The sequence below is a fragment of the Heteronotia binoei genome, chromosome 13, assembly GCF_032191835.1.
Source record: "Heteronotia binoei isolate CCM8104 ecotype False Entrance Well chromosome 13, APGP_CSIRO_Hbin_v1, whole genome shotgun sequence".
NCBI classification, from domain to species: Eukaryota; Metazoa; Chordata; class Lepidosauria; order Squamata; family Gekkonidae; genus Heteronotia; species Heteronotia binoei.
This window is the reverse complement of record NC_083235.1, coordinates 7,130,810-7,145,301: the sequence shown is the minus strand read 5'-3', so window position 1 is coordinate 7,145,301 and position 14,492 is coordinate 7,130,810. Positions and strand designations below refer to the sequence as shown.

At 49.0% G+C, this 14,492-nt stretch overlaps 1 protein-coding gene and 1 non-coding gene across 2 annotated transcripts in view; one reads left to right on the top strand and one right to left on the bottom strand.

Annotated features, from left to right (window-relative positions):
* Positions 1–4,759, bottom strand: part of DNMT1 (DNA methyltransferase 1) — a 106,013-nt gene extending 101,254 nt beyond the window's left edge. The window contains exon 1 of the mRNA XM_060251980.1: positions 4,668–4,759. Coding sequence (XP_060107963.1) covers positions 4,668–4,714 — 47 coding nt within the window. The 5' untranslated portion in view covers positions 4,715–4,759. The remainder of the gene's footprint in view (positions 1–4,667) is intronic.
* Positions 4,760–10,710: 5,951 nt separating this feature from the next.
* TRNAG-GCC (transfer RNA glycine (anticodon GCC)) lies at positions 10,711–10,781 on the top strand. The gene has a single exon. It is a non-coding gene; the product is annotated as a tRNA-Gly (tRNA).
* The last annotated feature ends 3,711 nt before the right edge of the window (positions 10,782–14,492 follow it).

The window sequence follows — 14,492 nt, the reverse complement described above, 5'->3', positions numbered from 1 at the left end:
AGAGACAAATGCCTTTTCCAAGCCAGCCAATGGGGAAGGGGCTTGAGAGCCACACGGGTCTGAAAGAGCTACATGTGGCCACCCCTGATCTAGATTAACAGCTCTGTAATTTCTCTCTCGCGCTCTCTGGCATTGTTAGCAATAGATCGGAGCACCGAGCTCAGGTTGGTGTTTCTGACTCCGCCCCATGGCAAAGACAGATGAAACAAGAACAATTGTCCTTTATTCCCGTACAGGCCCTGGAAATTTTGATTAGCTTAAGATCAGTCATTAGATATCCCTGGGCAAAAGACAGACTGCTGAAGTGTGCTATAGACACGCCCCAATCACTAATGCAAATATACAGCGAAAGCAGCCTCTAAACGTGTAAACCAACTTCCTATAAGCAAGTTTGTTAGCAAAACCAAGCAGCTAAACAGAACTTCACTTTAAAACAGAGGCAGTTTAAAGTAGGTCGGAAACTTTACAGTTGTTTCCTGCAACAGAACGGTTGTTCCCCCCCACCCTCTCCGCCATAAGAAGACTGCAGATTTATACCCCACCCTTCTCTCTGAATCAGAGAGTGGCTTGCAATCTCCTATATCTTCTCCCCCCACAACAGACACCCTGTGAGGTGGGTGGGGCTGAGAGAGCTCTGACAAAAGCTGCCCTTTCAAGGACAACCCTTGCCAGAGCTATGGCTGACCCAAGGGCATTCCAGCAGGTGCAAGTGGAGGAGTGGGGAATCAAACCCGGTTCTCCCAGTCTGCGCACTTCACCACTACACCAAACTGGCATGGGATGAACTGAGATGGTATGAAGATTCTGTGTATGTGTGTGAGAAAAAAAAGGGAAGAAAACTGAAGCAACTCTAGTTTGAAGAAAGTACATTGGAAGTGCTTGCTTTGGGTGGGGAAGCAGTGCTGGTCCGAAGCCAAAAGATCAAAGTTTGAGTGTAGTGGCGCCTTTAAGAGCAACCACTAATTTTTTAAGGTCCAAGTTTCTGTGTGAATGCACACTTCAGGAGTTATGCTCATAGGAAGGCTGTGGATTTAAAAACGGGACAAAAAGAGTTTTAAAAAGAGCCCCTCCCAAGAGAGAAACACACGCCAGCCACCCCCCCCCCCCGATTGCCAGCTGACGGCAGACAATAGCAGTGCAGACGCAGCTTGGGTCGCTCTCAGAGGAAGCGGATACGCAAGCAGACGGCCATGCGGCGCACGCTACAGCAGTAGGCCTCAGAATCCACAGCGGCAGCGACGGCGGGAAAGACGCACATTGGAGTCGCCTTCCAGGTGCAAGGCTGGTTCGCAGGCAACCGAATGCTTTCCCTCTACCGGCCTCTGCACACGAAAAACTAGCTCGCTTCTAACAAGGACACCTCCCCGGCCTCCATTTTGCAAGTTCACCTAACGCGCCGGCCTCAAGAGACACGGAGAGAAAGAGAAGAAAGTGATTAATCAGAGAAGTAAAGAGACCCACGACTAAGGGGCAGCAAATCTATTCTTTTTTCTCCTTCTGGGTGAGGAGGGAAAAAAGAAGTGACGTCTGGATTCTCCTTTCTAAATGACCATGTCAATCTCTCCCCTACATTTCCAGAGATAAGATCAAAGTCTCAAAAACGTCATGGGGGGGGGGGGGACGGGGACGTGAGTGGCATCTTTTTGACCAATGAAGTTTTTTCCCCCAAAGTATAAGCTTTCCTGTGCATGCATGGGGATGTGAGGGAACAATCCATGGTTTTACTCTACCACGGAGGTGCAAGGGAAGGGGGGGGTCACCCTTCAGAAACCTGATCGGGAGCAAAGCTGGCGGGAAGGGGGGGGGGGACTGCAAAACTCTTGCCACTGGCACAGCAGGATAATAAAACGTGGCACGCAAAAAGCAACCAGGACAAAGGCAATTTGGCTTTGGAGGAAATAACTAAAACGCAAACCCAGTAATTATTTGGAGCGATTGTCAAGATTGGCCGGGCCCCCAAATCCGCCCCCCCCAGGGGAGGGATGGCCTCCATCGAAATGCAGCGTGCTCCCAGAGGCGCCAAAAAGGAAGGCACAGCGGCCGGCGCCCTGCAAGCTCGCAATCTGCCAACGTACCCAACCCACAGTCTTAGCCTCCCCACCCCCCGCCCCGTTTCATGCATAAGTCAGGGTGTGTTAAGCATGGCTTGCTCCACTGTGCATGTTACGTGAGCCAAGCGCCGACAGTTCCCGCCAAGGCGCGCTTTCAAGCGGATAAAGAATCTCTTTTTCTACTTCCTGTCCTGGGTGGCGCTGGAGGAGGGAAGGAAAGGTGCCCCCTGAAAACGTTGCAGAGAACATTCCCCCTCTCCAAAAAAAGGGCTCAGTTTTGCTGCTTTATAAACTCTATACGTGTATTCCCCCCCCCAAAAAAACCCCCATCTCCCACAGACGTATTAACAGTTCAGTTCCCCAAAGGAAAGTCACTTTTCAATGCACATGTGCTGCCTTTGAGATTTTTTTTTGACAGGAGGCCACACTCCATATCCCCCCCCCACTTTACATTTTTGAAGTGAACTAGAGGGGGGGAAAAAGAGTTCGATTATTCTTTTTTTAAGTGTATAGATGCACCCCCCCAAACATTAACAACTTGCACCCCAAAGGAAAGTGTTTTTTCAACACAAACACCCCCCCCCCCCTGCCTTTGAGATTTTGGGTGGGGGGCAAAGAAGGAGCTTGCAATCCCCCCCCCTTTGCGTTTCTACTAAAGAAAGTTGGAGAAGAAAGACAGAGGCTAAGGAAAAAGGGAGATCCAAGCTTCCATTGGGGGGCAATTCTTGATAAAGAAGCCACCCCTCCCCAGTATTGATACATAACAGGGGGGCAGCCCAGAGAAAACAAGCCCAAGGGAGACAGAGGAGTGGAGCGGGAGGGGTCCACAGCACTAAAGCCCCCCTTTCAAACGAAAGAACCCCACCCCCACACACAAATGACAGGAGAGGATCAACCTCTCCTAGGCCAGCAAAGGCCACTAGGAGCACAGAGACCTCTCTCCCCCAGGTAATCTCACATGGGGGGGGGGGTGTCAGAGCCCCAACTAGGCAATAAGCAGCGTGGGGGCTTATCTTATGAAAGCCCCCTCCTTCTCCCCTCAAAGCTGGGGGCTCTCCATTGCAAACACCCCTTTCTTTTTATGCAGGGGGCAAGAAAAGGGAAGGGTTTTTTAGGGGGGGGGGAGGCTAGAAGGGAGGTTGCAGAGAGGAGACAGTTCCGGGTACAGGGAGGGCAGCTACAGCCCCCCCACTTCCCAGATGGCAATAAGGCCACCACTTTCCAAGGCCAAGAGGCTGGGGGGGGAGCTATGACCCCCCTCCCCACTTCTCTCCAAGGATGGGCAAGGAAAGGGGCTAGCAACTCTTTTGGGGGGGAGAGGGGAGAAAACCTAGACGGGGGCTGGCAGAGAGGAGACAATTCCAGCACCTGGGGGGCTATTGCTACCCCTCCCCCAATTCCCAAGACCCAAAACCTGTGGTGGGGGGGGACAGGACAGCAATGACTCCCTCACTTTTCTCCCAGCGGGGCAAGGAAAAGAGGTAGCACCTATTTTGGGGGCAAGAAGGGAAAAAACCTAGACAGGGTCTTGCAGAGAAGAGAGAGTTCCAGGCCCCAGGAGGAGGGGTAGCAACAGCCCCCCATTTCCCAGGACCTGCAGAGGGGGGGACATCAGCGACCCCCCACTTCTCCCCAAGGGGGGCAAGACAAGAGGCTAGCACCTATTTTGGGGGGGAAACCTAGACAGAGTCTTGCAGAGAGGAGACAGCTCCAGCACGGGGGGGGGGGGTAGCAATAGCCCCCCATTTCCCAGGACTTGCAGAGGGGGGAGACATCAACAACCCCCCACTTCTCCTTAAGGGGGGCAAGGAAAGGGGCTACCACCTATTTGGCGGGGAAGAGGGGAGAAAACCTAGACAGGGTCTTGCAGAGAGGAGAAAGCTCCAGCACCCGAGGAAGGGGGGGGGGAGTAGAAATACCCCCCTTTTCTCAGTGCAATGACCCCCCCCCCACTTCTCCTTAAGGGGGGCAAAAAAGGGGGCTAGCACCTATTTGGGGGGGAAGAGGGGAGGAAACTTAGACAGGGTTTGGCAGAGAGGAGAAAGCTCCAGCACCCGAGGAAGGGGGGGGGGGAGTAGAAATACCCCCCTTTTCTCAGTGCAATGACCCCCCCCCACTTCTCCTTAAGGGGGGCAAAAAAAGGGGCTAGCACCTATTTGGGGGGGAAGAGGGGAGGAAACTTAGACAGGGTCTTGCAGAGAGGAGACAGCTCCAGCACCTGGGGGAGGTAGCAACAGCCCCCCATTTCCCACTGCAATGACCCCTCCACTTCTCCCCCAGGGGGGCTAGCACCTATTTTTTGGGGGGAAACCTAGACAGGGTCTTGCAGAGAGGAGACAGCACCAGCACGGGGGGGGGGGCTAGCAACAGCCCCCCATTTCCCAGTGCAATGACCCCCTACCCCACTTCTCCCCCAGGGGGGCAAGGGAAGGGCTAGCACCTACTTTTTTGGGGGGGGACCGAGACAGGGTCTTGCAGAGAGGAGACAGCTCCAGCACCCGGGGGGGGGGGTAGCAACAGCCCCCCCATTTCCCAGTGCAATGCCCCCCCCCCTTCTCCCGGGGGATCCCGCCGTGCCGGGGCTGCACCGAGGGAGGGGCCGTGGCCTGGACTCACCGCCTGCGCAGCTCCTCGGGGGTGAGCGGGGCGGCCCGGGCGGGCATCTGGGCGGCGAGGCGGGCGAGGAGGGTCCACGGGGCGGCCGGGCGGGGGGGAGGCTTTTTTCGCGCGCGCCGGGCAGGGAGGGGGAAGAGGGCAGCCGGGGGCGGGGCCAGCCGCGGGAGAGACCACTGGCGGCGGCGGCGCGGGGGGGGGGAGGAGGGAAGAAGAGGCTGACGGGGCACAAGAGAGGCCCGCCAGGAAGGGGCGCGACCAAGTTGGGGACTGGGGGGGGGGTTGGAGGGAGGGAGAGACCAAGAGGCCCCGAGAGGGAAGCGACCGGGGCGTACCAAGTGGCCGGCAGAGGGGGGGGGGCGCGGTGGCGGCAACGGCTCCTAACGGCTGCAAGGAGCCGTTAAAATAAAATTAAAAATTAAAAAAGGCTGAGGGAAGGCCGAAAGTTCAAAAACAATACATGTAAATGATATTAAAGAAATGAAGGAAATAAAATAATCCATATAAATTAAAAAAATAGATACATATAAATGATATTAAATAAATAAAGGAAATAAAACAATACATATAAATAATATCAAATAGACAATAAATAGATACATATAAATGATGCGAAATGAATGAAGGAAATAAAACTGCGTATAAGTAATACGAAATAAAATAAATAGACACCTAAGTGATATTAAATAAATAAAGGAAATAAAACAATACATATAAATAATATTAGATCAACATAATAAATAGACACATATAAATGGTGTTAAATAAATAAAGGAAAAATAATACATATAGATAATGTTAAATTAAATAAATAGATGCATATAAATGATATTAAATAAATAAAATAATATAAATAATATTAAATAAATAAAATAATATAAATAATATTAAATAAAATACAATTACGTGTAATCATACAATGTGAAATATATGTAATATAACCATGTTGTATTACACATTACTGCATTTTATGTTATATTAATGGAATGTCTATTAATATAACATATACTAGGGGTGGCCGACAGTAGCTCTCCAGATTTTTTTTGCCTACAACTCCCATCAGCCTCAGCCAGCATGGCCAATGGCTGGGGCTGATGGGAGTTGTAGGCAAAAAACATCTGGAGAGCTACCGTTGGCCACCCCTGACATATACATTAACATAACATTTATTTTATTTATTCTTATTTATTTTATTACATTTGTATCCCACCTTCCCCTGAAGGGCTTGGGGCGACTAACAACAGTTAAAACAACAGTGTTAGAATAAAATCGTTAAAACATTTCATACAGTTGAAAACATTCCATTCAGTTTCATTTCAATTTCATTGATGGTATCGTAGCAGGAAAACCCCCTGCAGTAGGCAATTGACGGTTGGTTCAGTGAGAGATGAGGCCTGAGGCAGGATCAGGAAAACAGCTTTGTCTTTATTAAAATAACATGCGCATGGGTCAGGACCATGTAGCTCATTCCAGAAGATATGGGTCTGACCCCGATTACAGAAAGAACACAAGGTTTTATACTGCTTAAAAGTTATACATCAGCAGAATCAAGTAAACTGGAAACACGTCAAGACACAGGCAGGACACAATCAGTCCTTTTTGGTACTTTCCATACATGGCATTACATGGAGGAAATTATATTTTATATTGTCTATGTTTTATTCTCATTATAGTATTGCCTAATTATATTTTATACTGTGTATGTTTTATTCTCATTTTACTATTGCCTGACTGTATCTTATTAAGTTATTTGTATTTAATTGATTGGTCTTTGACCGTATTAAACTTTCATTATCATTAACACAAGCTAAACCGCAGCTTTCCGGTTCAGTAAACAACAGATTTGGGATTCTCCAGAAATCGTCTCCCGGGGTGCAATACATATATTCATGTTTCAGCAAGCTGCCTTTCATAACATCAGTTTGCTAGCTAGCTAACCACAGTCGCATTTCCTGAGGTCCTTTGGGACTTTCCAAGAAAGGCCAGCTTTTCGCAACACAACAGACATATGTCACATCACATGAAGCGCCTTTTACACCGCCCTTCAAGCAAGCTTATCTGCTTCTCTTTGGTCCAACCAGTTCAATCTCACCCTTTCACTTATCAATTACCTATCAATAGCCAAATTTATTTTTATCCTTAATTAACAACTGCCACATTCCCCCCCTTTCAGGCTTGTCTGATCTATCACGGCTTAGCCTGATCCTCTAAATACTTCCCACGATTTGTTAGTATTACTTCATACACAGGGTCAACTGCTACCCTCTCATGTGAGATTCGCAAACCTTTACAACTTCTTTTCAAGGCTTGCGCACATCCAGGGAGGCACTGAGCACATCCACAGAACACAATACAGATCAAGATAATGAAAATTATAAATCCTTCTCGCAACCAGCTGAGATTTGGAAGCAAGCTGGTTAGCCACTTAAACAACTCTCCACCCGAGTTATTTATCATCACTCTCAGCTCTCTTAACCAGGCTTCTTAGGGTTTTCACACTTGTGAGTATCTGGCTAGATTCATTAATATAAAAGCAACAGACCTTGCTGAGGTAGGCACAACTTCCGCCCTGCTCTGAAAGCAATTGATCGAGGACCCTTCGATTTTGAAGCACTATATTAGATATGCCGTCCATTTCCTTTTGCAAGCTAAAGAGGGATGAGGCAGTGCTCTCTAACCCTTCCTGCAGGATCTTGGACAAGTTCCTGGTATAAACGTGCAAATCATGGACTCCCCATCTGGGTATTACTGATTGCAGGAGGTGATTGGAATCACTTTCCAATGCACTTCGGCGTACCCTAGGTTTAGGGGGCTTTGGGTTAAGCGGGTTTCCAAGATTTAACACTTTGTGCACTATGATGTCATCCCGTTTGTAAACTGAAACAGTTAAGTAGGCTACCGTGCACATCCCTTTCCAGAACATCGGTAAATACTTATAGCCCGTAGTTCCACAAACCCAATAGACACCCAGAAGGGCTGTGTATATCCCATCCGCTTGGGTATAAGAGTCATTGCACCAGTTACCAAGCAGGGCTAGAATCTTGGGGTGAGCAGATGTGTTACAAACGTGTAGGTACGCCAGACTGCTGAACCAGACAGAGGTGCAATAACCTCCCCATGTGGGGCTGTCACTATTTGTCACCCACACCAGGCCCCTGGTATTCAGTTGTAAAGTATAGTTATGCTCTCCAGTCACTGAACAATTAAGACAGATCTGCATGCCATTCCACTTAGCTTTTTCGGCATTTTCTCCTGTGCAATTTTCCCACGGATCACTCTGCTTGCACTTGGTGTGAACATATGAAGCTGCCTTATACTGAATCAGACCCTTGGTCCATCAAAGTCAGTGTTGTCTTCTCAGACTGGCAGCGGCTCTCCAGGGTCTCAAGCTGAGGTTTTTCACACCTATTTGCCGGGACCCTTTTTGGAGATGCCAGGGATTGAACCTGGGACCTTCTGCTTACCAAGCAGATGCTGTACCACTGAGTCACCGTCCCTCCCCAAATGTCTGCTAGTATGCCAGATACTTTGAACCATTTGTTTGCCACCCGGCTTTACTCGGGTCTAGGTATAGGACATATTCACAATCCTCTGCTCTCAAATATCCTACATCAGGGTGCCACTTGCATTTTTCACCCGAAAACTATCATGGGGGTTCCGAAAGATCATGCTCCCGTTGGTTCACTGGAAGACACACTGGCCAGAGGTTTGAAACCCTATGTGCAGATCTGGAGAATTAGAAAATGATATAATCCAATCCGGGCCATGGAGGGGTTCCCAGCTTAGGGCGCCTCTGGCTTCATGCGTATGAGCACACAGCCAACATTTGGACAAATCAGCTACCTTGGAGATATATTATTGGCTCATGAAAAGGATATATTATTGGCTCATGAAAAGGAAGGATAGGAGTGTGACCATAGGAAAGTAATTTAGCGGCCTCTTGGAGGGGAGGAGATCTCCCAGCGTGCTCCCGAGACTAGGCGCTGTTTGGGGAAAATGGCATCACTTTCGCCGCCTGCAGGCTCGTTGGCACCGGTGGCGTCACCACCAGCGGGTACGTTTGTCCCACTGGGGCATGCATGACAAGACTCCCCTTGCTCTGGCTCGGACCGCTGCTCTGGATTTATTTATATTAAATCTTAATATAAATAAATAAATAAATAAATAAATAAATAAACCTGCCTGATGGAGGCCACTTCCCGTAGCACAATCAATATTATGGGCAGCATCTCTTCTCCTTTCTTTTGCTCTTTCTGCGCGAGCAAGGCACAATTGACGAAGGCAGATATAGGCTATTATAGAAAAGCTTAAACAAGCTGCACCAATTAGAGAAAAGATGAATGCGTAGTCCTGAAAGAATTTCTTGACCATCTATAGCCGAGTTGCTCTCTCTGGGTTCCCTGACCCCTCTCTAGCGGCTATTATTTCTTGTTGGGCCTCGACAAGCAATCGATTACCTTCTTTATAAGCAGCCTTTATTAATTCTATGTCCTGGGGGTTCCAAGGTTGCAGTCCTTGCACAAAGGCCTCCTGCCACCAGAATTCACTGGAAGTTATAGATCCTTGGGAATTAGGGAGGCTTTGCGAGGACCTACCTCTCGGGGAAGGTGCTACAATTGAGCTTTTGTCAAGACCTCTCCCTACACACCACCTCTGAATTAAAAAAACAACAACAACACCCCACCTGCTAGTCCCCCTGCAAGCGCAACAGCTGTATACACCCCAGCACCAACTTCATACATATCACAGGAACCCTAGTTAGTCTCTTGTCGGCACCTCCAACATGCTCTGGAGACAAAACTGTTCCACTGAGGGGACTCGTGAAGCACTTCTCTCACCCAGCTCACGGGCCAAGCCCCAAAGCAGCAATCTGGATCGCAAAGGGCCCAAGCCTCTGCCAGGTGGCTTGCCTTTTGCCTCACAAACCACCAAAGCCTTCACCTACTGATTGTTCCTATGTCGTGAATATCTTGACTATACAGCAACAAGGCAGTGAGAGCAGAGGTCCTATATTCCCAAACTTGCACACTTCTATGGGGGCAAAGCTACTCTTGGCCTTCCAACCGCAAAAGGTTGGTGTCAGGTGAGGTCCCAGACCCACTCAACCAAGGTCTAATTAGATTTTTGAACCTGTCTTGATAATTCCACTCTCCTCTATCCCCTATGGTATGGTTGGGGGACAATGACATGTCCCCCATTACTTGTCACCGGGATCCAGATCTCTCAAGGGTCATTTAATGTCTTGATTGCTAAAACACTTCTTCTTAACTTCCAACCACGACTCCACGGACTCAGGCTTGGAGCTACAGTATTTACAGAAAAATCCTCTATTCTCCAAGAACTCTTGGCTTTCATTTAGCTTAGGCCAGAGCTCAGTAGGATCGGAGGTCAACAGAGAAGTCGGGCCAAATTCGTATCGTCTGGCCCACTGGCTAACCCCATTGCTCATATAGCACTGTAGGGCCAACAAGCCTTTCAACATGCCCGGGACCCCAGACAGACAAGACAGCTAGGACACACAAAAAAGAGGGAGGGTGACATGACAGGAGCCTCAAACAACCGCTTCCCTGCGTTCGCCACCCACTGCAGTCGCCTGAGTGGGAACTGGACTACAAACGGCAGCTGCCTTCAGCAAATGTCACGTCTCATCCACACTCCATGCGCACTCTCACATTCCACAAATTCCTTCCCAGCTCTTCTACTAGGCAGGCACCGGTTCAAGGCTGCTGGCAGGGAAAACACTTCCCTTTTTTCAGCAGGCTTTTAAAGGTTGCTGCCACGGGGTGATCAGTCCCGTCTTCCCTCTGAGACGGGCGGTAACCGAGCAGCCTCCAATAGAGGGGTCCTGTTCCCAAACCGGAAGATTCATACTCTCCCTCCAGAGGCCTTCTAACCACTGCTGGTTCCTGTCGCCTCTTCAGGTCCGATTAGGCTTGCAGCTCAGCCCGGCCGAGGATGGGGTAGACAGAGGACGGTCAGCCAAATGAAGCCGGGAGCTCCTACCAATAATCTGGTCTCTCCCGGCCACCGCCTATGGCTGGCCGGGGCATTGGTGGTTCAGTGGTAGAATTCTTGCCTGCCACGCGGGAGGCCCAGGTTCGATTCCCGGCCAATGCACCAGAAAAGATGTAGCAGGGAAAACCCCCGCAGTAGGCAATTGATGGTTGGTTCAGTGAGAGATGAGGCCTGAGGCAGGATCAGGAAAACAGCTTTGTCTTTATTAAAATAACATGCGCATGGATCAGGACCATGTAGCTCATTCCAGAAGATATGGATCTGACCCCGATTACAGAAAGAACACAAGGTTTTATACTGCTTAAAAGTTATACATCAGCAGAATCATTTCCTGGGGTCCTTTGGGACATATGAACATAAGAACATAAGAGAAGCCATGTTGGATCAGGCCAATGGCCCATCCAGTCCAACACTCTGTGTCACACAGTAGCCAATATATGTGTGTGGTTTTTTTTGAGCTGGAATTGCGATCCTGCTCAAAAAAAAGCCCCGCTCCTTACACAATGCAGGGAATTCACTGCTACTTCCCACTTCCCCATAAATAATTTGACATGTAAAAAAAAATCCATTGGCTGTTCCAATTGGAGATTTTGAAATTGTGGTCTTTTTTGTGTGCGGTTTTCTTAATCTTAAATAACGGCTGTTTTCTTTGCATTGCGCCAGAACAGTCTTATTGCTGCCAGATATATATATACATATAATGTAACTTAAATTATGTATTTTAATTTAACTAACTGGTTTTTATATGTTTAATTTTAATTGTTAAATCCAAAGTTTTATTATTTATGTTAACGTATGAGCTGTTGTTAGCCGCCCTGAGCCGCCTAGGCGGGGAGGGCGAGATAGAAATAAAAGCTATTATTATTATTATTATTATTGTAAACCGCAGGGAGTTCTGCAGGGTGGAGGGATGGCTTTAAAGATGTTTTAAATAAACGGAACTGTTTTGTCCTGCAGCACATACTTTCGTGTTGTTGTAACCAGGGCTTTGTGTGTGTGTGTGTAGAAACAGCCCAGCAAGAGCTCCCCTGAAGTCATCAAGGAGGCAAATATGTCTTTATTCAGTGAGTCAATTAATGTGGAATTATCTGCCAGGTATAAATACTTTTAAAAGAGAATGAGAGACTGATTCTTAGAGGAGAGGTTTATCAGTGGCTAGCAGGCAGGGCTTTTTTCTCGGGGAACGTGGCGGAATGGAGTTCCGGAACGTCTTTGTGGAAACTGTAAAGTACTGGGTTTGGAGACGTTCAACCTCTACAATACTTTATTAGCGACCATACAACAAGAACACATGGCGGGACCAGGGCCCCATTTATATACATGCACCTGGAACAACCCCCTCCCAAGTCCAGTCCAATCCTGAATGGTTAAAGTTCGCACCATAGTTCTTAATAGGCGGTCAGCTATGTCTTTCCCTAGTCAGGTGACCCGCTGTCTCCTGCGGTTCGCCTGCGTGTGTGAGGCAACACTGTGTTGGAAATTCAGAGACCAAAATGTGGTACACAACAGAAATTAAATTCTCAAAATAATGTTTAAAAGTTCATGAGGGGCAACGGGTACCATAGAGTTTTGCCCTCAAAAATAGCTAGAGCGTCTGGGGAAACCATAGAGTTCCCCCAGAAACGCCTAGAGTGGCAACGTGCAACATCGCCGGCGCAATGACGTCACCCGCAAGTGGCGGGTTGGGCTGACGGGTTGGGAACCTCCAGGGTGGGAGACATGAGGACAGATGGACTCCCATTCTAGCTGTGACTCACGGAAGCTCTTACCCTGCTACAAATTTTGTTAGTCTTTACGATGCTTCTGGCCTCTAGCTCTTTTTGCTGCTACAGACAAACACGGTTAACCAGCTTGATCCAAATGTTAGAGCAAGGGTGTCAAACATGCAGTTCGGGGGCCGAATCAGGCCCCCAGAGGGCTCCTATCAGGCCCCTGAGCAACTGGCTGTCATCTGCTTCCTTCTCCCTATGACCCATCCCGGCTGCGACGGGACGCCAACGGGAGCCCCTCCCACACCCCTAGGGGCCCTGAGATACCGCCCGGGTCATCAGAAAGCGGGGGGAGGGGAGGGAAGTGTCTGCTGGGAACTCTATTATGCCCTATGGAGATTTATTCCATAGAAAATCATGGAGAATTGATCCGCGGTTATCTGGGGCTCTGGAGGGGCTGTTGTTTGAGGGAGAGGCACCAAATTTTCAGTATAGCATCTAGTGCCTCTCCCCAAAATAACCCCCAAGTTTCAAAAAGATTGGACCTGGGGGTCCAATTCTATGAGCCCCAAAGGAAGGTGCTCCTATCCTTCATTATTTCCTATGGAAGGAAGGAATTGAAAAGGTGTGCCGTCCCTTTAAATGTGATGGCCAGAACTCCCTTGGAGTTCAATGATGCTTGTCACAGCCTGGATCTTGGCTCCACCCCAATGTCTCCTGGCTCCGCCCCCAAAGTCTCCTGGCTCCACCCCCAAAGTCCCCAGATATTTCTTGAATTGGACTTGGCAACCCTACCACAGCATCCTCGCTTATAAGCGAGGGCGGAGCTATCCGGGGGGTGGGGCCAGGGAGGACGGGAGAGGGCCGAGGACAGCATAAAAGGCCAGAGGCTGAGAGGTCAGGGAGGAAACAGGCTGCTGCAACCAGAGGGCTGCCGAACGAGAGAGAGGGAGGAGCCCAAGTACAGCCGGGAAGGACAAGAGCACAGAGGGGTGAAGTAACCCAGCTCTGTCCTCCCGCATCCCGAGACCTCTGGGAAGCCTAAACGGGCCCAGGCCCAAGCCAGGCCACCAGGAGAGTAGCGGCCATGGCGGGGCGTGACGGGGGCCACCAGGGGCAGGACACCCTATATCTTGTTTCCTTCTGCATAACAGCTTGCTTTGCAAGTCTTGCTCAATTGCACAGGAGCTACAGAGGAAACCCCTCTATTTTTCTCCATTGGCTGAGGCTCCTCCCCTCCCCAGTCCCCTGGGGAAGGAAGGAAAGAGCCAGAGCTTCCTTTGCCCAGTTCCCTGGATCCCATGGGAGAAATACAAAGAAAGCACCCTTAAGACCAATGGGTGCTAATGTTTTAAGCAAGTTTTAAGTTTTCTTAAAATATATATTTGTGTTTGTCTGTGTTCTTTATAAATTTATATCTCTGCTACCTAATCTTAAATAGGAACACAGGCGGCCCAGCCCGACATGGCTCGGCCCAACCCAACATGTCCCGGCCCCTCAAGGTCTCAGGAGTTACAGAGCAAAACCTCTGTTTTTCTCCATTGGCTGAGGCTCCTCCCATCCCCAGTCCCCTGGGGAAGGAAGGAAAGAGTCAGAGCTTAATTTGCCCAGTTCCCTGAACATATCCCGGCCCCTCAAAGTCTCCTTTATGTCACATCTGGCCCTCATAACAAATGTGTTTGACACCCCTGTGTTAGAGCCTTGAGCCATTTTAAATGGTACACAGATGGGGCAATACTGCCTTGCCACCAGCAGGTGGGGCTGCTGCCTTGGCCTGCCTGGAACCAGTTTCGAGGTTCTCCTATAGCCCACTTTGACTCTGTGTTATACCATCCAGTGAGAAAAAGGTTCCCCCCCCATCTACCAATGCAGAAACGATGTTGTATTTGTTCAGAAAAAGTTGTTGAAACAGTCTTGCATATCCTTCTCCGCTGTGAACTTTATCAAGAGGAAAGATCGCGTCTAAATTACCCCACTTTCATCTAAGAACATAAGAGGAGCCATGTTGGATCAAGCCAATGGCCCATCCAGTCCAACACTCTGTCACACAGTGGCCAATACACACACAAAACAGGTGCCATCAGGACATAAGAACATAAGAGGA